The sequence below is a fragment of the Bombina bombina genome, chromosome 1, assembly GCF_027579735.1.
Source record: "Bombina bombina isolate aBomBom1 chromosome 1, aBomBom1.pri, whole genome shotgun sequence".
NCBI lineage: Eukaryota > Metazoa > Chordata > Amphibia > Anura > Bombinatoridae > Bombina > Bombina bombina.
Genome location: NC_069499.1, coordinates 1111914387 through 1111935805, shown reverse-complemented (window position 1 = coordinate 1111935805; position 21419 = coordinate 1111914387). Strand labels below are relative to the sequence as shown.

At 38.4% G+C, this 21419-nt stretch overlaps 1 protein-coding gene across 1 annotated transcript in view; it reads left to right on the top strand.

Annotated features, from left to right (window-relative positions):
• SRCIN1 (SRC kinase signaling inhibitor 1) overlaps nucleotides 1–21419 on the top strand; it is a 412206-nt gene that overhangs the window by 299212 nt on the left and 91575 nt on the right. The window contains exons 10-14 of the mRNA XM_053697741.1: nucleotides 2559–2734; nucleotides 18086–18216; nucleotides 19395–19542; nucleotides 20358–20667; nucleotides 20889–21129. Of these exons, the coding sequence (XP_053553716.1) occupies nucleotides 2559–2734; nucleotides 18086–18216; nucleotides 19395–19542; nucleotides 20358–20667; nucleotides 20889–21129 (1006 nt within the window). The remainder of the gene's footprint in view (nucleotides 1–2558; nucleotides 2735–18085; nucleotides 18217–19394; nucleotides 19543–20357; nucleotides 20668–20888; nucleotides 21130–21419) is intronic.

Here is a 21419-nt window from a genome sequence, read left to right as displayed (position 1 = left end):
AACTGAACACATGGGCGAGCCAATGACAATCGGTATATATACACCAATCAGCAGCTAGAACCTGGGTTCTTTGCTGCTCCTGAGCTTACCTAGATAAAACTTTCAGGAAAGGATAACAGGAGAAGGAAGCAAATTAAATAATAGAAGTACATTGGAAAGTTGTTTAAAATTGTATGTTCCATCTAAATCATGAATGTATAATTATGACTTTACTGTCCCTTTAAAGCAAGTATTGTTTGTACAAATGGGGCCCCTCAGTAAGTGTGTAATGTATCAGATCCATCACACAAGTTGAAGGGCTTATGAATGAGATCTCTAGTGGGGCAGCATGGCCTTTAAAGGTTGACAAAGGATGGCGGAAAGAACTGTGCGTGTGTTAGACGTGTTCGTAAGGCTTCTACACTGTTGGTACAAAGCTGTGTGAAATCTGCCATTATACGTGATGTTAGATTGGAAATGGCCAGTAATTGCTATTGAAGTTTGCATCTGTTTAGATGGAAAAATGTAGATTTGGGTGAAGGAAGAAGCAAACAGCAGGGGTTTAAAAAACAGTATAAAGTGATTTATAAAAACGAATCTGATACAGTGCACAACTTGTCATAGTTCTGCCTATAAGAGCAGGTTTATTTAGCGTTTATAGTACCTGTGTAGCAAGTGTGAGTCTCTCTCGGTTCTTGCATTGGGATACTATTGGAACAAAATGCAACCCTGTATAATATTAAAGGGACACTGAACCCAACTTTTTTCTTTTGTGATTCAGATAGAGCATGCAATTTTTAGCAACTTTCTAATTTACTCCTATTATCAATTTTTCTTCATTCTCTTGGTATGTTTATTTGAAAAGCAAGAATGTAAGTTTAGATGCCGGCTTATTTTTGGTGAACAACCTGGGTTGTCCTTGCTAATTGGACAGCACTAATAAACAAGTGCTGTCCATTGTTCTGAACCAAAACTTTGCTGGCTCCTTAGCTTAGATGCCTTCTTTTTCAAATAAAGATTGCAAGAGAACGAAGAAAAATTGATAATAGAAGTAAATTAGAAAGTTGCTTAAAATTGGATACTGAATCACAAAAGAAAACATTTGGGTTCAGTGTCCCTTTAATATTCCAAGGAGGACGTACTAGGGATGTAGCTGGTGCAAAAGAAGGTGTGCAGGGAAGTGACTGGTGGGGGATCTGTGCTAAACAGGCTAGTTCTGATTTAATAATGGTGATGTCAGCACAGCTATGGTGACATAAGGATGGGCAGTTATTTCTAAAACTGTTTGGGTTTGGAATGTTGTTTGATTCAGTGGCCAAGATGTTGAAATGGTCTAAAAACAATCCATGATCCTGTGCTTGCTGTTATTGATAGCACCAGAACAACATAATGGTGGCAGCCTTGTCATGATGAATAGCAGCTACAGCTCACACAAGCTACAGACAGTTCAGCAGCCCAAGTATGAAATAGTGACACCTGTTACTTTCTGTGGGAGCTGATATAGTATAATAGCAACAGTATCTCATGTCTATCGTCATTATCTGCGGCAAGCCACAAAACGTTTGCCGTAGCAATCCCTAAAAAGTGCTATACAACTTTCAGACAACTTACCGAATGGACTTATACCATGAAATGTCCGAACTGATATCTAAACTAAACTAGCTAGTTCTTTTTTTTTTTTTTGCCCTTTACTCATTTCCTTGGGTTGATAATATGTTCCCTGAACCCCCCCCCCCCCTTAAAAAATAATGCTACTTTCTTTTTTAACAATTGATATATTTTCACCTAGTACCTAGATATAAATTTATGTTTCTCAATCCCATTTTTTATTTATTCTTTCTTTGTGTTTTTTATATTACTTTTTTACATAATAAGCACTGCTTAGATAATGGATATAGATGTCTCATGTTTTGGTTATAATTGTTATAAGTGGGTAATATTTCTACATGAAATTTTTGAGTATCTCCTATGTTTTTTCGTTGTTTCTGAGAATACCTTATATGTTGATGTTGACATTATTGAAGCTGTTCTATATATCCATAACATGTTTGTATTTTGTGAAAAATGTCAAAGATATAAACAAAAACAAAAAAATGACTAGTGACCTATACCCTCAACACTTTTTCTACCCCAATTCCACAACCATCCCCCTTCTAATCAGAATAAAGTCCTCATAAACCTAATTTCCCAATCAGCTAGCTTTAATCACCAATAAGATACACCCTTAAAGTTCTCTCTGAAGCTAGTTCCTCCTCAATTGGAGCCAACTAACTTTTAAACCTCCTAAAAGAGTGTGCAGGGTCTGTTTTTTGTCACAGAATCCATCCATTTACAGTCGTGATTAATATCAGATCAACCAACCAGGATTGCCTCTATTTTACCCACACACATATCATATATGCACAGCTTGTACATTTTGGGCAACAGAAGATAATACAGATTAAATATATAGATAAATCCTTGATATTACTGAAGTATGAGTAAATCATTGTGAAAAAGAATTGTTAGAATTAGAAAGAGTTTTTTTTTTTAAAACAATTGTGGTAATGCTGTTGCTTTTTATCTTTTCTTCTCCGCAGCTCCAGAACCAGGAGACAATTCGCAGCATGCTGAAACGTACAGAAACAGAAATCAGCGTGCGGGTAACAGACACCTTGCGCAAACATGAAGACCCGTTACAGAGGCAGCGGGCACTGGTGGAGGAGGAGAGGCTAAAATATCTGAACGAAGAAGAGATGATTACACATCAACTTAAGTGAGATACTGGGAGGGTTTATGATGCGCTTCTTATATACAGTATGTGTATATATATATATATATATATATATATATATATATATATATATATATATATATATACAGGGAGTGCAGAATTATTAGGCAAGTTGTATTTTTGAGGATTAATTTTATTATTGAACAACAACCATGTTCTCAATGAACCCAAAAAACTCATTAATATCAAAGCTGAATAGTTTTGGAAGTAGTTTTTAGTTTGTTTTTAGTTATAGCTATTTTAGGGGGATATCTGTGTGTGCAGGTGACTATTACTGTGCATAATTATTAGGCAACTTAACAAAAAACAAATATATACCCATTTCAATTATTTATTTTTACCAGTGAAACCAATATAACATCTCAACATTCACAAATATACATTTCTGACATTCAAAAACAAAACAAAAACAAATCAGTGACCAATATAGCCACCTTTCTTTGCAAGGACACTCAAAAGCCTGCCATCCATGGATTCTGTCAGTGTTTTGATTGTTCACCATCAACATTGCGTGCAGCAGCAACCACAGCCTCCCAGACACTGTTCAGAGAGGTGTACTGTTTTCCCTCCTTGTAAATCTCACATTTGATGATGGACCACAGGTTCTCAATGGGGTTCAGATCAGGTGAACAAGGAGGCCATGTCATTAGATTTTCTTCTTTTATACCCTTTCTTGCCAGCCACGCTGTGGAGTACTTGGACGCGTGTGATGGAGCATTGTCCTGCATGAAAATCATGTTTTTCTTGAAGGATGAAGACTTCTTCCTGTACCACTGCTTGAAGAAGGTGTCTTCCAGAAACTGGCAGTAGGACTGGGAGTTGAGCTTGACTCCATCCTCAACCCGAAAAGGCCCCACAAGCTCATATTTGATGATACCAGCCCAAACCAGTACTCCACCTCCACCTTGTTGGCGTCTGAGTTGGACTGGAGCTCTCTGCCCTTTACCAATCCAGCCACGGGCCCATCCATCTGGCCCATCAAGACTCACTCTCATTTCATCAGTCCATAAAACCTTAGAAAAATCAGTCTTGAGATATTTCTTGGCCCAGTCTTGACGTTTCAGCTTGTGTGTCTTGTTCAGTGGTGGTCGTCTTTCAGCCTTTCTTACCTTGGCCATGTCTCTGAGTATACAGGGAGTGCAGAATTATTAGGCAAATGAGTATTTTGACCACATCATCCTCTTTATGCATGTTGTCTTACTCCAAGCTGTATAGGCTCGAAAGCCTACTACCAATTAAGCATATTAGGTGATGTGCATCTCTGTAATGAGAAGGGGTGTGGTCTAATGACATCAACACCCTATATCAGGTGTGCATAATTATTAGGCAACTTCCTTTCCTTTGGCAAAATGGGTCAAAAGAAGGACTTGACAGGCTCAGAAAAGTCAAAAATAGTGAGATATCTTGCAGAGGGATGCAGCACTCTTAAAATTGCAAAGCTTCTGAAGCATGATCATCGAACAATCAAGCGTTTCATTCAAAATAGTCAACAGGGTCGCAAGAAGGGTGTGGAAAAAACAAGGCGCAAAATAACTGCCCATGAACTGAGAAAAGTCAAGCGTGCAGCTGCCAAGATGCCACTTGCCACCAGTTTGGCCATATTTCAGAGCTGCAACATCACTGGAGTGCCCAAAAGCACAAGGTGTGCAATACTCAGAGACATGGACAAGGTAAGAAAGGCTGAAAGACGATCACCATTGAACAAGACACACAAGCTGAAACGTCAAGACTGGGCCAAGAAATATCTCAAGACTGATTTTTCTAAGGTTTTATGGACTGATGAAATGAGAGTGAGTCTTGATGGGCCAGATGGATGGGCCCGTGGCTGGATTGGTAAAGGGCAGAGAGCTCCAGTCCGACTCAGACGCCAGCAAGGTGGAGGTGGAGTACTGGTTTGGGCTGGTATCATCAAAGATGAGCTTGTGGGGCCTTTTCGGGTTGAGGATGGAGTCAAGCTCAACTCCCAGTCCTACTGCCAGTTTCTGGAAGACACCTTCTTCAAGCAGTGGTACAGGAAGAAGTCTGCATCCTTCAAGAAAAACATGATTTTCATGCAGGACAATGCTCCATCACACGCGTCCAAGTACTCCACAGCGTGGCTGGCAAGAAAGGGTTTAAAAGAAGAAAATCTAATGACATGGCCTCCTTGTTCACCTGATCTGAACCCCGTTGAGAACCTGTGGTCCATCATCAAATGTGAGATTTACAAGGAGGGAAAACAGTACACCTCTCTGAACAGTGTCTGGGAGGCTGTGGTTGCTGCTGCACGCAATGTTGATGATGAACAGATCAAAACACTGACAGAATCCATGGATGGCAGGCTTTTGAGTGTCCTTGCAAAGAAAGGTGGCTATATTGGTCACTGATTTGTTTTTGTTTTGTTTTTGAATGTCAGAAATGTATATTTGTGAATGTTGAGATGTTATATTGGTTTCACTGGTAAAAATAAATAATTGAAATGGGTATATATTTGTTTTTTGTTAAGTTGCCTAATAATTATGCACAGTAATAGTCACCTGCACACACAGATATCCCCCTAAAATAGCTATAACTAAAAACAAACTAAAAACTACTTCCAAAACTATTCAGCTTTGATATTAATGAGTTTTTTGGGTTCATTGAGAACATGGTTGTTGTTCAATAATAAAATTAATCCTCAAAAATACAACTTGCCTAATAATTCTGCACTCCCTGTATATATATATATATATATATATATATATACAGTATATACATACACAGTACCTCTTAAGTACTGAGTGACTATACTGTATGGCTGGCCACATATGATTTAGGTGAGAAAATATCTCTGTAAATCGAGCATTTACTCAGACAATTTCCATTCTTTAAGCAATTCTCATGGATCCCCCCCCCCCCAATATTTTTAAAACCATTGGCCTAGATTAAAAAACTCTCAAATGAGAAAACTCTCTGTGAGTCCTATTGTTCTCATATGAAGCTAAAACACTGAAGTATGAAATAACTCTCCAATTCTTAATGAGCTCATTGTAATAACACCAATCTGATAGATTAGTCTTACTGTAGTGTTCATTGGTATGTTAGAGAATCTTGTCTATTGTTATTTATTTTAATATCTATTCTCCATTGCCTGTGAGGAATATTGTGGAGCTGTTTTTAGCTGCATTCGCTCACTTTGATCACATTTTATATTACAGAAAATTATCACTGCACATTGCACCTGAATGATGATTCCTTATACTAAACATTTTTGTCATATTTTACAAAGTATAGTATAGTATATATTTGCAGTTTTTTCCATATATGTCTTGGAGAATATATACAAGATATATAAACACACACATAAGGATCCACACTCTTTGGAACAACTGCCTGAGAATGAGTGGAGCGCTATTTATCACTACCACTTGTGCTTACGTCCGCTAGATTTAAGCTTCTTGCGCGCATTGGGTACCGAAAGTATCACAAGTTGAAAGTAAAATGTTTTCACTAACGCACTAACCTGACGTGCGCAAAAAGTCTAAGTTAGAATATTGCAATCACGTTAACGTATTCCCCCATAGCCTTACAATGGAGCGCGAAAAAGTCGTAAAATACCTAACACACAACTAGTTGCTCAAACAATTCACATAGAAAAATATGTTCTATTTATTCATAAATACACACATATATATATATATATATATATTTGATTTCTTTAGTAAAATATACATCTATACAGGGTGTGTATATATATATATATATTTATTTATATAGATGATTATATATAGGTATATATATTTACTTTCAACTTGTAGTACATGCACTACTTTCGACATGCGCAAACATATACGATAAACCCATTATCGTTTGCGCACAACTGTTAGGGCCCCACTCGCAATCTAGCCCAAAGTCTTCAATAGTACGACACACTATGGACTTTTTTAGGCGATGCAAATTTTATTCACTGTGTGATTTTTGGCGGGATTTGCTCCCTTTCCTCAGGTATGTATATGTATATATATATATATATATATATATATATATATATATATATATATAGGGGGGTGGTTGAATATCACTACTAGTTCAGAGGGGAAGCGTTACAAGTTCCCCTAGTATATATATCGTACATAGAGATACACTAAGATAGGCCTGTGCTTAGATGTACACTGAGATAGGCCTGTGAATATAGGTACACGGATATAAGCCTGTGAATATAAGTATACCGAGATAGGCCTGTGAATATAGGTACACTGAGATAGGCCTGTGAATATAGGTACACTGATATAGGCCTGTGAATATAAGTTTACTGATATAGGCCTGTTAATATAGGTGCACTGAGATAGGCCTGTGAATATAAGTACACTGAGATAGGCCTGTGAATATAGGTGCACTGAGATAGGCCTGTGAATATAAGTACACTGATATAGGCCTGTGAATATAAGTTTACTGATATGGGCCTGTGAATATAAGTTTACTGATATGGGCCTGTGAATATAAGTTTACTGATATAGGCCTGTGAATATAAGTTTACTGATATGGGCCTGTGAATATAAGTTTCAGACATCCTGCAAAAACTCATTTCAGGGAGGTGACTTCACCCGCTACTTCGCCGCCAACCCCCTCCCCTCCCCCCCAGTTATATATTGGACACCTTGAAACCCTAAATAAGATAGAGATGTATCATTAAAGTAGCTTCCCACTAAAGTCGCATTAAAAAAAAGTAGCTTTATTGCACAACCACATACAACAAACCTATTTTTCAGTGATTGTACGCTTGTTGAATGCTTAAATATTTTAGAATACAAAGTTTAATTACGTGCAGTAAATAAGGTAGTATTTGTGTTTTAATTTTATTAGAATCAGTGGGGGCTTTTTGGTTACTGATGCATGTTTTGAGGGTTCTATAACGTCCCAGCAACTAAAGGCAATCCTTAAAGAAAGACTTTTCCGGATTTGGGCCACATTGGATCATGGTACTTGGAGTTTCCCGGGAGATTGCATTCCATTTGCTGGTATCAGGGAGCCGCTATTACAATCAGGGAGACTCCCTGAACTTCAGGGAGAGTTGGGATGTCTGAAGTTTACTGATATAGGCATGTGAATATAAGTACACTGATATAGGCCTGTGAATATAAGTACACTGATATAGGCCTGTGAATATAAGTACACTGATATAGGCCTGTGAATATAAGTACACTGATATAGGCCTGTGAATATAAGTACACTGATATAGGCCTGTGAATATAAGTACACTGAGATAGGCCTGTGAATATAAGTACACTGATATAGGCCTGTGAATATAAGTACACTGATATAGGCCTGTGAATATAAGTACACTGATATAGGCCTGTGAATATAAGTACACTGATATAGGCCTACACATAAAGATCCACACATACTGATACCACTTACATTTCTTGGTCTGACCCAAACAGTCAAAGCCCCTTATACCTCTATAATATTAATAACTAAGGATTATTCTTTATTAAAGCTACATTACAGTTACAATTTAATTTCCATAAAATGTTTAATAATGTATAGAACTAATACTGATGCACTGATATTTCTTTTATTTGTTTTTCCTGCAAATTAAATCTTTCAGGATCTCTAAACTCTAAATATTCTACAGAGTGATTATTTGCCCAATGCAGGGTCTTGTTCCTATCTGTACTCAATCAGCCTTAGCAAAGTAGCTAAACAGTACTAAAGCAGCTATGTCACTAGACTGCAAAACCCTGCAAGATTTGCTTACAAAACTACAATTTTAGATGCTCTGAAAAACATTTTTGTGTGCAGATCTTTGCAGTGCAGTTATGTTTTATTATTCTGTGCAAGTTGCATTAATGGGCCAGTGAACATAAAGGCGGGTCTTGAACTGCATAAGCTTTCAAGCCCTCAGATGTCTCTTCTTACAAGTGAAGAAATATAAAGCATTGCCACATCATGCTGTATGAATATGTTCAGTCACTAACAGACAGCACATTCAGTCACTTACATAGATATTGTTGTCAAGGTCCAATAAGAAAAGTCTCCAAAAATGTTTGTCTGCGTGTCCCTAATAACAAGCAAGAACTTTCATTCAGTCTCTTATGTTTTGGCTCGAGCTTCTTATTAGTCTTCCCATCACCCCTTGTCCTCTTGCCAATTCGCTGTGAACGTTGCTGCCATACTCCTACACGTCATCTGCTGCATCATTCTCAGACTCTCAACAGCCTTCATATATCCCACAAACATCAATGTAAAATACTGGTCATAACAAAGTCCTTCATTGCACTGCACAGTACTGTAACACAGCTCTTTTACCCAAACACTATACTGGCCCTATGTATCCTTGTAACATGCTCTCCGCATCTGCAAACGTCCACTTCTGGTTAGGTGACCTTTTTCATTTGCACATGCAGTGAAATAACAACCTAATCTGTGTGTCATTTGCCTACATTTATAGACCCTGTCTTAGGTTTTCAAGGTGCCTTGTTGTAAAGGCCGATCATGGTTGAAGTTCATTGTTCATCACTTTACCTGTCTAGTGTTTCATAAGTGGTCATTCTCCTGCCATTTACATCTATAGTTGCATGAGATACCCAGTATATGATATATCGCACATCAAGTGCAAACCGCTAGCTATGCGTTAAAACAATAATTACAAATGCAACACTTATGAAACACCCTTGTAAAACAGATTATGTAAATGTTTGCAATTATAACGTATTCACGTGCCTCTTTTGATGTAGTAGTAGTCTTGCTGGATAAAAGGTGCCAAAAAAGGTGTCTCTAGGCCACTGGTTTTCAAACCTGTCCTAAGGACTCCCCAGCAGGCCAGGTTTTCTGGATAACCTTGGATGAGAGCAGGTAAAATAACCATGGTTACTAATCAGCTGATTATTTCATCTGTGCTCTAATTCAGATATCCTCAAAATCTGGCCTGTTAGGAAGGTCTGTGGACAGGTTTGAAAACCAGTGTTCTAGACGCATGGTCAGGATTTTTGGTCTAGCATGCGGAATTCTTAGAGACCTGGGCCCTAGGTGAAGTTTGTCTTCTCACAGTCTTTTCTCGCTGTTTCATTTGATTTTAATTTTAATTTCTCTTTATCTGTTTTCAAGTTTTCTTTTCTAGATATGTTAGCGGGGACTGTTTTATAGAGGCGTGTCTGTCTGTTTTTTGTCTGTTTAATGGCGTCTTTGTACTGCTAGCATCGTTCACAGTGCAACTTGTTCTATCTGCTAAGAAGTGACCGGCTACTAGATAGATGCTGATCTATTATAATGGAGAGTAATTTGAAACTTGCAGATATGATGAGGAGCAGCTACAAACCTATCAATTCTGCAATTTTCGAGGTGCAATATAGTGGGATTATTTTCCACAAGCTATTAGTCTCATTAAAAGTCACCTCTTCTCAATATATAGATCCATGACCTGGCCATTCCCTGCTCAGCAGGGATTTCATTGGTAAAGGATTGTATAAATGTGTTCAGACTCCCTGCAGCACATTGCCATAATACAAGTAATGTATACCTATTATTACTTAGTTTATTGTTATCCATTAGTCATAAAGCACCAACATATGATGTAGTGAAATAAAAATGTGTAAAATGTATTTACAAATAAAATAATAACCCCTTATAACTGCTTTGTGCAGTTTTTTATTAAAAGAATAAATATGCTAATATTTTAATTTAATTTTTAACTCCTGTCCACTTTATTTGGGCGGCAATTGGGGCACATTTTTTAAAATTAACCAGAGGTCTGACCCTTAGGAGTCCCACTTAGGAGTCTGAAAATCAGAGCAATGCTATTTAAAAATAAGCAAAACTATACATTTAAAAAAAAACAAAAAACTGTATGCTCTATATAAATGGATGATCTACAAAACATTTATGCAAAGAAAAATCTAGTGTATAATGTCCCTTTACGTTTGCAGATAACAAGGCTAGCACTGTCATAATATTAGTATCCAGTGCATTGTTTTGCAGTTGATATCAGTTTAAGCCAGAAAAATATATGCAGAAGGGTTAACTTCTACAGGGTGCATTTCAAGTTCTGAGAATTTGAAAATCCTCAATTATTTAGAACTACTTTTTTTATCAAAGGGGTAAGTATATTACAAAGTTTGTTCATTACACAAAACTAAAAATCTCAAACTGTTTAATTTCCCTTTAAACAATCATATAAAAAAGATGAATATACTTGAACTCATCATCTTTGCACTTCTGACCTTTGACATTTCATGCAGCCTCTCTGACTGGTCTGGAGCACTGTGCATAAATGAAAATAAGAGGAGAAATAACAGATAATATGGAGAGTTAGTGTATAGACCACTGAGCTGGATTCCAATCAGTTTGAATTCATGAGTGAAATCACTGTATAGCAACTTGTTTGTTTTTTTGTTATTATCAAATCTATTTCAAATTAATAAAGGTCACAGCTTATATTGGTGTTAAAAACCTAATCTGTAAATGGAGGATTTATATCCCTTCATGACGTGTACATCTAATAATTTTGTTTCATTTTCATTCATTTTATATTTAACATGTTTAATCATCAGAAACTTCATTGCATTGTTATTTTTTGTGTGTGGGGGGGGGGGTGCAGCTGACTACTGAAGCGTTTTTGTCTATTAGCTTTTGCATTTTTGGTGATCTTATAGGAATCCTTTAAGAAGCCTTTCCCAATGATACTTTTGAAAAGTTTGTGAGCATCTGTTAAGACCGTTTACCTGACCTATGATTCCTCATTATAGACACTCTGATGTGACTGGCTGATTTTGGGGTTTAGGCTGCCACACAATTCCAACCCCGGTAAATGTGTGATTCCATTAGAGCTGTAAACAATATTTCTGAGTGGTGGAAATTTTATAGAGCAGTTCAGCACATGCAGACAAGATGGAGCTATCAAGTGATTTTCTCCTACAAGTACTTGATATAAGTAGGAGTGAGTCACTTGAAGACAAATCTTTAGTGAGCGAATGCCCTGTGCAAGAGCCGTCGAATGATGGAGAGATTAAAACCTCATAGGTCACATTGACTGCTGCTCCTGATGGCGATCCCTGCAGGAAAGAAAACAGAGACAGAGTTGCAGTTGTCCATAGAACAAGGCCTTCCAGTCTTGAGCAGCAGATCTTGTGGGGCTGGTAAGCTTGTGGAACTGAAGTGTCCTCCTGGTACTCTGGCCCTACCTGTGGCGACTATGTCTGCACCTACCTGTTTCAAGTATGATCAGAGCCATTCAATGATCACCCTGGTGATCGGTGGACTGAGATCTGCCACCTGCCTATACTCACAAAGGACCTCTCTGATTTTGTTATGGGGATGTAATTTGTCCAAGGCCTGCCTTTGGGGTGGCACGGCCGGCTCCCTGGAACAGGGCCTGGATTTCTCGCAGTATTGGAGAATGTCCACTCTAGTTGCTCCAGAGAGGCAACACTGGACAGAGCAGGCTTTGATAGTGCTGCTGATCGGCACACAGAACTTTTGTGCAGAACCTTGTTTTGTGTTAGTTTTTGCCTCTGTAATGAAGATTGACACTGCAGGACTTTTTGGTTTGTGGGGTGAGAGTATTGAACCTTGCAATAGGCCCATACTGGATGTTTGCTTCTGCATATATATAGTGCTCTGTCACTTAAGTTTAGCTGTGCTAATGGGAAAAAATGTCTGTTTATTTATGCAAGCTGATAAGGGATAAAATATATATTGCTTTGGATTGATATTTATTTTTGTGTGTTATTTCTGTACCAGTAGTAATGATGATACTGTGTAAGTATCTGATATACTGGTAAGCACTGCACACCACAACCTCCTATCTGATTAATACAGTATGATAGTGGTATTCTTTGAATCTTTATTCGCTGGGGAGATAAGTGATATTATTTACATGATAGGAGAATTATACAAGTAATGGCAAACATTGACACTCCAGAGATGTTTCAGAAGTACATTTCCCATGATGCTTAGGCACTCTGCAGTCGAGCATCATGAGAAATGTAGTTCTGAAACATCTGGAGTGCCAAGGTTCGCCATCACTGAGTTATACTATATTATATAGAATCACTACTATGTACAGTGGGGCAAAAAAGTATTTAGTCAGCCACGAATTGTGAAAGTTCTCACACTTAAGAAGATGAGAGAGGCCTGTAATTTTCATCATAGGTATACCTCAACTATGAGAGACAAAATGTGGAAACAAATCCAGACAATCACATTGTCTGATTTGGAAAGAATTTATTTGCAAATTATGGTGGAAAATAAGTATTTGGTCAATATCAAAAGTTCATATCATTACTTTGTTATATATCCTTTGTTGGCAATGACAGAGGTCAAACGTTTTCTGTAAGTCTTCACAAGGTTGTCACACACTGTTGCTGGTATGTTGGCCCATTCCTGCATGCAGATCTCCTCTAGAGCAGTGATGTTTTGGGGCTGTCGTTGGGCAACACGGACTTTCAACTCCCTCCAAAGGTTTTCTATGGGGTTGAGATCTGGAGACTGGCTAGGCCACTCCAGGACCTTGAAATGCTTCTTACGAAGCCACTCCTTCGTTGCCCGGGCGGTGTGTTTGGAATCATTGTCATGCTGAAAGACCCAGCCACGTTTCATCTTCAATGCCCTTGCTGATGGAAGGAGGTTTGCACTCAAAATCTCATGATACATGGCCCCATTCATTCTTTTATGTACACGGATCAGTCATCCTGTTCCCTTTGCAGAGAAACAGCCCCAAAGCATGATGTTGCCACCCCCATGCTTCACAGTAGGTATGGTGTTCTTTGGTTTCAACTCAGCATTCTCTCTCCTCCAAACACGACGAGTTGTGTTTCTACCAAACAGTTCTACTTTGGTCTCATCTGACCATATGACATTCTCCCAATCTGCTTCTGGATCATCCAAATGCTCTCTAGCATACTTCAAACAGGCCCGGACATGTACTGGCTTAAGCAGGGGGACATGTCTGGCACTGCAGGATCTGAGTCCCTGGCGGCGTAGTGTGTTACTGATGGTAGCCTTTGTTACGTTGGTCCCAGCTCTCTGCAGGTCATTCACTAGGTCCCCCCGTGTGGTTTTGGGATGTTTGCTCATCATTCTTGTGATCATTTTGACCCCACAGGGTGAGATCTTGCGTGGAGCCCCAGATCGAGGGAGATTATCAGTGGTCTTGTATGTCTTCCATTTTCAAATTATTGCTCCCACAGTTGATTTCTTCACACCAAGCTGCTTGCGTATTGCAGATTCAGTCTTCCCAGCCTGGTGCAGGTCTACAATTTTGTTTCTGGTGTCCTTCGACAGCTCTTTGGTCTTCACCATAGTGGAGTTTGGAGTGTGACTGTTTGAGGTTGTGGACAGGTGTCTTTTATACTGATAACAAGTTCAAACAGGTGCCATTAATACAGGTAATGAGTGGAGGACAAAGGAGCCTCTTAAAGAAGAAGATTGTAGGTGACCAAATACTTATTTTCCACCATAATATGCAAATAAATTCTTTCCAAATCAGACAATGTGATTGTCTGGATTTGTTTCCATATTTTGTCTCTCATAGTTGAGGTATACTTATGATGAAAATTACAGGCCTCTCTCATCTTCTTAAGTGGATGAACTTGCACAATTGGTGGCTGACTAAATACTTTTTTGCCCCACTGTATATGTTGGTAATGGTTCATTATTTGTTATCTCTTCCATGAGTGACAGACTGCAAGTGTATGATGTTTTTTTTTTTTTTTTTTTTAAATAATCTTTTATTGAGATTTTTAGCGATACCAACATAACAAGCATGCTCATTCATAGTAATAATACAATACAGATGTACAAGCTTTAACCAGATTAACATGGGAAGTAAGCGTACGATAAATGATGCGGTCAGTAGGTAACTAGTACAATGGAATGTGTACATGAAACAAATGGGAAGAACATATAGGTATGAAATCTCCATTTTCTATTATATACTCTCTATAGTATAGGAGAGGTCTCTTTTGTACCCCAAGCATATAGGTATGTGATGTCGTAAATATTATGTTGGGGCCTCATCATGGACCCCTAAAAATAAAAGTAATAGTATGTCATATTTTAGTACTCAGCGGGTAAACACTGCATAATATTTAGTATATGAAGATAAAAAAGCAAACAAATATATAGTATTTGATACTAGAAACCACTTTAACATATACAAAACACTCATATTAGTTAAGATAATGTGGTATAGAGAATACGTTTGAATTAAACAGTATACTATAAGGAAACTCTCAAAGCAACTAAACAACTGGAAATGGTGGTATGGCCCATCTAGCTCTAGGAAGCACACACATGTCATGGTTAAGTGTAGAACCTTATTATTAATATGCAATATGACATAGGTGGTATTACTGGAGAAATTTAACAACATATGTACTTCTACATAAATATGAGCCCAGAGTTGACTGTATATGTATCGCACTCTGCTGTGGTAGGAAGACTTAGTAAATTAACAAGCTCCAAATAGGAAAGCAGGCCAACTAGATTATTTCATAGTTTACTAACTGCAGTTAATTGCTTATGTTAGAACCCATTATTTCCAAACCGGAATTAATATAGTAGAACCCAGGTAACTGATAAAGTAACTCAATCAAATCCCTAACCTCCAATACTGCTGTATGGTTCTGGAGAGAACATTCTCACATAACTAATAGGATATAGCAGTTATGTATTCTCTGTGACTCAGATCTATTATTAAACATATATGGCCAATTGTTATGTGTTCTTGTTAGACCAGTGCTTTCCTGCAATAATTATCTATAGCTAGCTAGGGATTTACTAAACAATTAATGACACTAGATTCTCTAAGGCATCCACATCAATAAACCTCTTCAGGGGGAAGAATTCTGCAAAATTAAGTATTGTGGACCCTGCTATCCCTCTCTGCAGAATAGGGATTCAACCTATGCCAAGTTGTGGCAGCAGCCAGAAATGGAACAGTATAACCTCTGTCCTTAATGCAGTCTTCTGGTGGTTACAGGTGGTAAGATTATAAAGGAGACAGGAATCCTATGCAGCAGGCAGCCTGGGGGCTTGGAGTTCAGAGATGGTCATCCCATTCCGTAGCCTCGAGTTCCTGGATATGTCTGATGGCATTCTCTTGCGGTGAAGAGCTAGATTCAAAATAGGTTGAGTGGGTCTGGTGTTTGTGAGCAAGCAAGCAAGCCCTACCCACCTGGGCGACATGTATATCCACCAAGCATGCTGAATATTCTGCCTCTGATGCCATGCTTGATTTTTGTCCATCCCCCTGGAGGGGACCGGCCGCATCAGCCTTACCAGGGGTCTGAGTAATGTGCATGTAGCTCTCACCAGTGCGGACCAAGGTATTAGCAATTTCCTTCCTATCTCCAAGTGGCTCCTTATATGTCTCCCATCGGTCATCTGTCTCTGCAACATGAGCAACTCCGGGGACAGATAAATCCTCTTCCACGTGGGTATGGTGCACTGGTTGTCTGAGTTTTCAAAACTCTGGCTCATCTTCCAATCCAGCTCAGTTAAGAGCCTTTTTATGAGCGTGGTAGCGTATTCCATGTTTCATTTGGTTGAGAGTTGCGGTGGTAGTGTCTTAACTGTTAACCCCAGTTACGGGGGGGTAAGAAAAGTGATAATGAGGCCTCTGCTTACAGACTTTGCGATGGTACTCAGTTCACAGAGGTCATATGCGTAACAAACTTGGCAAATCTGGAGTCACCAATATTTAGTTGGGGTAATTCTCCAATTCTTTTCCAAGGTTGTTAACAAGAGCTAGGAGAATATGAGTTGAATTGCCAAGGCTTCTCACAGAGCTCCAGAGATTGAGGCCATATTCCGTCGTAGCTTGGACACTCCCCCGTATGTTTTTAATGTCTGATGTCTAGGCCTGCGTACTGTACTTGGTGGATGAGAACATTGCATGGTTCACATTTCTTTCTAAAGTCTAATCTCTTAGATGTTTATAGCGGTCTACTTTTATTCTACATTTCTTTTTTGCCCTACAGCATAGTTATTGCTAAATGTTATAAGGCACAAGAGGGGTCATGTATCTAATGCCGTTCCTATATGATGATGATAGGTTTAAGGCCTTATAAGCAGAACCCATTTTCTTTAGATAGTTTTTATTCTCTTATCAACCCATAATGACTCTACATTTTTTAGAAATTGCTGGTTAGCTGTTAGCATATATATCATCCAGATCCCAAGATGACATTAGAGACTGGAGGCCAGGTTAGCAACTGTTTATCCTGTAATTGCCATATTTTACGCTTATATCTTTACAAGGGCCCAAGAGCGATCTGCTACCTACAGATGAAAATTGAGGTCCTTAATGAGTTATTTATGTTATATTTCCTTTTTAGGAACTTGCAGCTTTTGTATGTGATAAGACAATATTTTCCAGTCTATAGAACCTAGAGCTATTCTGCTGGCTAGCACGTATAACAATCTCCAGTATCAAGGATAATAATTGTGCATAGAGAGTTGAGCTTTATTAGCTATTCTTTATAGTTGCAAAATGTTTCAGATATAAACTCCAAAAGGGATAATTTATAGATTCAGAGTCAAATGTTTCCTTCCTATACTGGTCAGTAATTTACTCACAGGGATGTTTCATTAAATGTTTCCAAGTGTAATAAGGATACTTTTGAGTTTTTTTGAATGATAGCATATAGTTTATAAGCTAATTATAATATATATCACTTGGAGTTCAGTTAGGACCCTTATATAGACACTATTTTATATATATATATATATATATATATATATATATATATATATATATATATATATATATATATATATACTTTTCTATTGAGTTTGTCTTGTTTTCTTAACCTTTGAAGTCCATAAGCAACCATAATTCTCCTAGTATATGATGTTCTTCATATATGTATGTATGTATCAAATGTTTTGTTCTTTAAGCAATTATTTAGACATACTGCTTAGTTCTCGCTGTTTGTTCATCGTATCTCAATTAAGATTATTGTATATAACTTATGACACAATATGCCTATATTATTTTGTCATTGTACCTTAATAAAAATAAATTTAAAAAATAGCCAAGAAATGCTGCTTTAAATGAAGCCTAAATTGGGTTCCAAAACGTTAGAAGTGCTGGAGTCTATCAATTCTTTGAAAAGCTGCTGGAAAGGGTGTTTTCTTATTGGTTGGAAGTTTATTGCAGTATTTTCGCAATGTGACATAAAACTGAGTTTTTTTCATGACATTTATGGATTTGAAATATTTATTATTCTGGGGTTTCTGAATACTTTGGAATGGGATTGAAGTAAATAGATTATATGTTGGTAAAATTAGTGCATTTTGAATGTGCATAGTCTCTGATTACACCATGCACAGTCTACTGTAGATCCAGCTCACCCCTCTTCTGTTGTGCCTCAGTGACATGGAGAAATCACTGGAGAAGATAAAGCGGGACCTGGCTCACAATCACCGTCTGATCTCAGTGCAGGAGCTGGAGGACAAGGCTGTTGTTCTCAAGCAGCTGGGGGAGAATCTGACAGAGCTGAAGGGTATGTAATTGAATGGTAGTTAATAACTGCCTAAGTAACATCCTACTGGTAATTAGCTAGAGTCAGATGAACACTGCTTTCTAGGTGGATGCTGGCGTCACCATCTGCAGAATGCAACTTCTTATGGTTCTCTTTATGTTTGGTATCAGCGCCCTCTTGTGGTAAAATAGTAAACACACTACACATTACTAATCTGTATCCAAATCCTTTCCCCTACTTTCTTTTGTCTCTTCTTGCACGTAAAAGTGCAATAATAAAAATGTTTTAATATATTAGAGCATTTTTTTGCACCATTGGTTGCACATAACCTGCAAAGGGGTTAAACACATAGTTAAATCAGCTCTAGGGCAGCAAACTCATGAGACTAAAGTGCTAAGCCCCTAATGACTAGCTAACTTTCAATAGTGTGTTGCTCCTGCTGAAAATATGTACAAATGATTTCAACAAAGGATACCAAGAGAACAAAGTACATTTTATAATAACAAATCATTTAAAAGTGACTTAAAATTACATGTTCTATCTGAAGCATGAAGGTTTAAATTTGATTTTCATGTCCCTTTAATTTGATCTCTCCCTCTGTCCATCTAATAACCTCTTCTTTTTATTTTTCTTACCCAGCCTATTTACTCAATCCCATGGGTCTATTCTCCTGATCTTCATTTTTTCATCTTAACTCTAACCCATTAATGTTTGGCCTTTCCAAACCAGGGCCATACTTTTACCACTTGCATGGTACATAAACAAATTTCATTACACAAAAACTCCAAACTCTGTGTAATACTTTAATGAGCAGTAGTTAAGTTAGACATGAGACATTGCTTATACATATTCAAGTACAACAAAGCAACATATACACATACAGCAACAAATACATATCCTGGATCCTCACCAAGACAATAAGAGACAGTGAAGTTTTCCACAAAGTTCAGCTGACAGCTGCATGGACGAGATACATCCCTGTTTGTGTGTTGCAAAGAGGAGAGGTAGGGAATAAGCACAGCATCACAGCAAAAGGCATCAATATGGCTGACAAGATGGAAGCAGCACGGGGTAGCCATCATTCTTAGTGTGTTGTAAAATGAACGTCATAGTTCAAACAGATTTAGAGCCCCCGGGCTTAGGTTCACCATCTGATTTCCATATAATCCTTGTGAATCCCATTATTTCCTTTATCTTAGCTCAGTTCCCAAGTCTGCAGAGCAAGATGCGTGTGGTTCTGCGTGTGGAGGTGGAGGCTGTGAAGTTTCTGAAGGAAGAGCCGCACCGCCTCGATGGGCTTCTGAAGCGATGCAAGATTATCACTGACACTTTGGCCCAAATACGCAGGTGAGTCTTTGAACAACATATCATTGGTAAAACCAATACTATCTATCATCTTCATTCTGCACTGGTAAACTCACTCTTCCTGCTCCTCATACCAAATAATATTACTTGATCTGCTGTTTAATACCCGTCCTACCATATAACAATTCAGCATTGCAATGCATCCTTAACCGGACCTGAAATATTCTTCGTACACAGTCCTAAAGTATATCTTCATCAATGCTGTACAGCAGAGGTGCCAATACTCTTGTTAGACGTGGTCTACATTAGTGTGATCTATTTATGTATGTGCTAAACAAAAGAAAATCTAAGCACAAAATTGATCTTCATTTAACACAGGGACTTATAGTCTTGTACACTTTTTAAATTGCAGTGGTGCAGACTACACTTGTGCAAAGCATGTTTTTACATTTCTTTTGACTTGAGCCCATCTCAGAGGGAAATGTAAAGTCACACAATAGTCCTGTGATCTACTGATCAGCGTTTAGAAATCTAGTGGTAGATCTGATCTATCTTTTTCACACACAATTTGCCCTATTATCATTTTGCTTCTCTATAAGGCTAACCTTTCTCACAATAAAACTATTATCATTTCCTGCCCCACAAATCTACACTACAATCCTCCTCTCCTGCTCTACATGTCATCTCCTGTCTGCCTTACAGTCGACCTCATAAGCTAATTTCTGTAACTCAAGCCCCCTTCTGTCCTTCTCTACAACCCCCCCTTTTACCTAAAAACCTTCTGCCAGCAGTATATTTCCCTTCTGTTCTGTCCTATAATTACCATCTTCTCCATCCATATAACTCTCCCCTTTCAGCCCTCTTTACTTTTCCAGACAAGTTGATGAAGGAGTTTGGAATACCCCAGAGAACCTTCACAATTCATCCCCGAAACAAGTTACTTCTGGAAGCGAGTTCAAAAAGAATACAGACTTTGAGTTTCCCGCCAGCCCCCCAACTAACCAACTGAGTGATACACAGACCCAAAACTGGGAGCCTCTTTGTCACAATGATACTAACACACAGAACAGCACTCCCACACGAGGGGAGATGGTAACTGTGAAGACCCAGACAGTGCCAGAGATACCAGCCAAGAGAGTGGGAGTAGAAAAGCCCGTGTCTGTGGAGGTATGACATGGGAAATGGGGTGTGCTGAAGGAAATGAGTTGACTTTATAGAATGAGAAAACTAGAGTCTGCTAAGAAGATGGTCTTGTTATGGGCTCATTTCACTCTTTCAAACTTTTGTTGGTCTGTAGTTTTCCTTTGCTCACTGTTTTATTTTACTGTAGTCTCTTGTCTAAGATATGTCTATTTTTTCCTTTAAACCTGTGCCATCTCCTTGTTTAGGCAGCAGAACGAGACTGGGAAGAGAAGCGAGCAGCCCTGACTCAGTATAGTGCAAAGGACATTAATCGTCTACTGGAGGAGACTCAAGCCGAGCTTATGAAGGCCATACCTGACCTAGACTTTGCAGCTAAACACAAGACAGCTACCAGTGCATCATCAACCCCAGAACACCGTGCCATCAAACCACAGCCAGCTCAGAAACTCAGCACAAAGATAGATCCCAATGGAAGAAGGGGTTCTGGTGAGAAGAGGGACACTGACTGGGGTAGTTTAGGAATTATATGAATGTCATGCTTCTTTCTTATGGTATCAATGCCAACATCATTTTCTCTGCCTTTAATCTGTACCTTAGAGCAGTATATTCAATTAGTTTGAGTAAAAGCCTGTTCCCTGACTTTCACTTTGGTGTCTTATTTAGATCAGAAGGTAGAAATGTCTGCAAAGAACGAGTAAGAGAGGGCAGGAAGACATAATGATGGGATAAGAGTGATCATTTTAGGTGTGAAAATGGGAACATGATGGAAGACACAG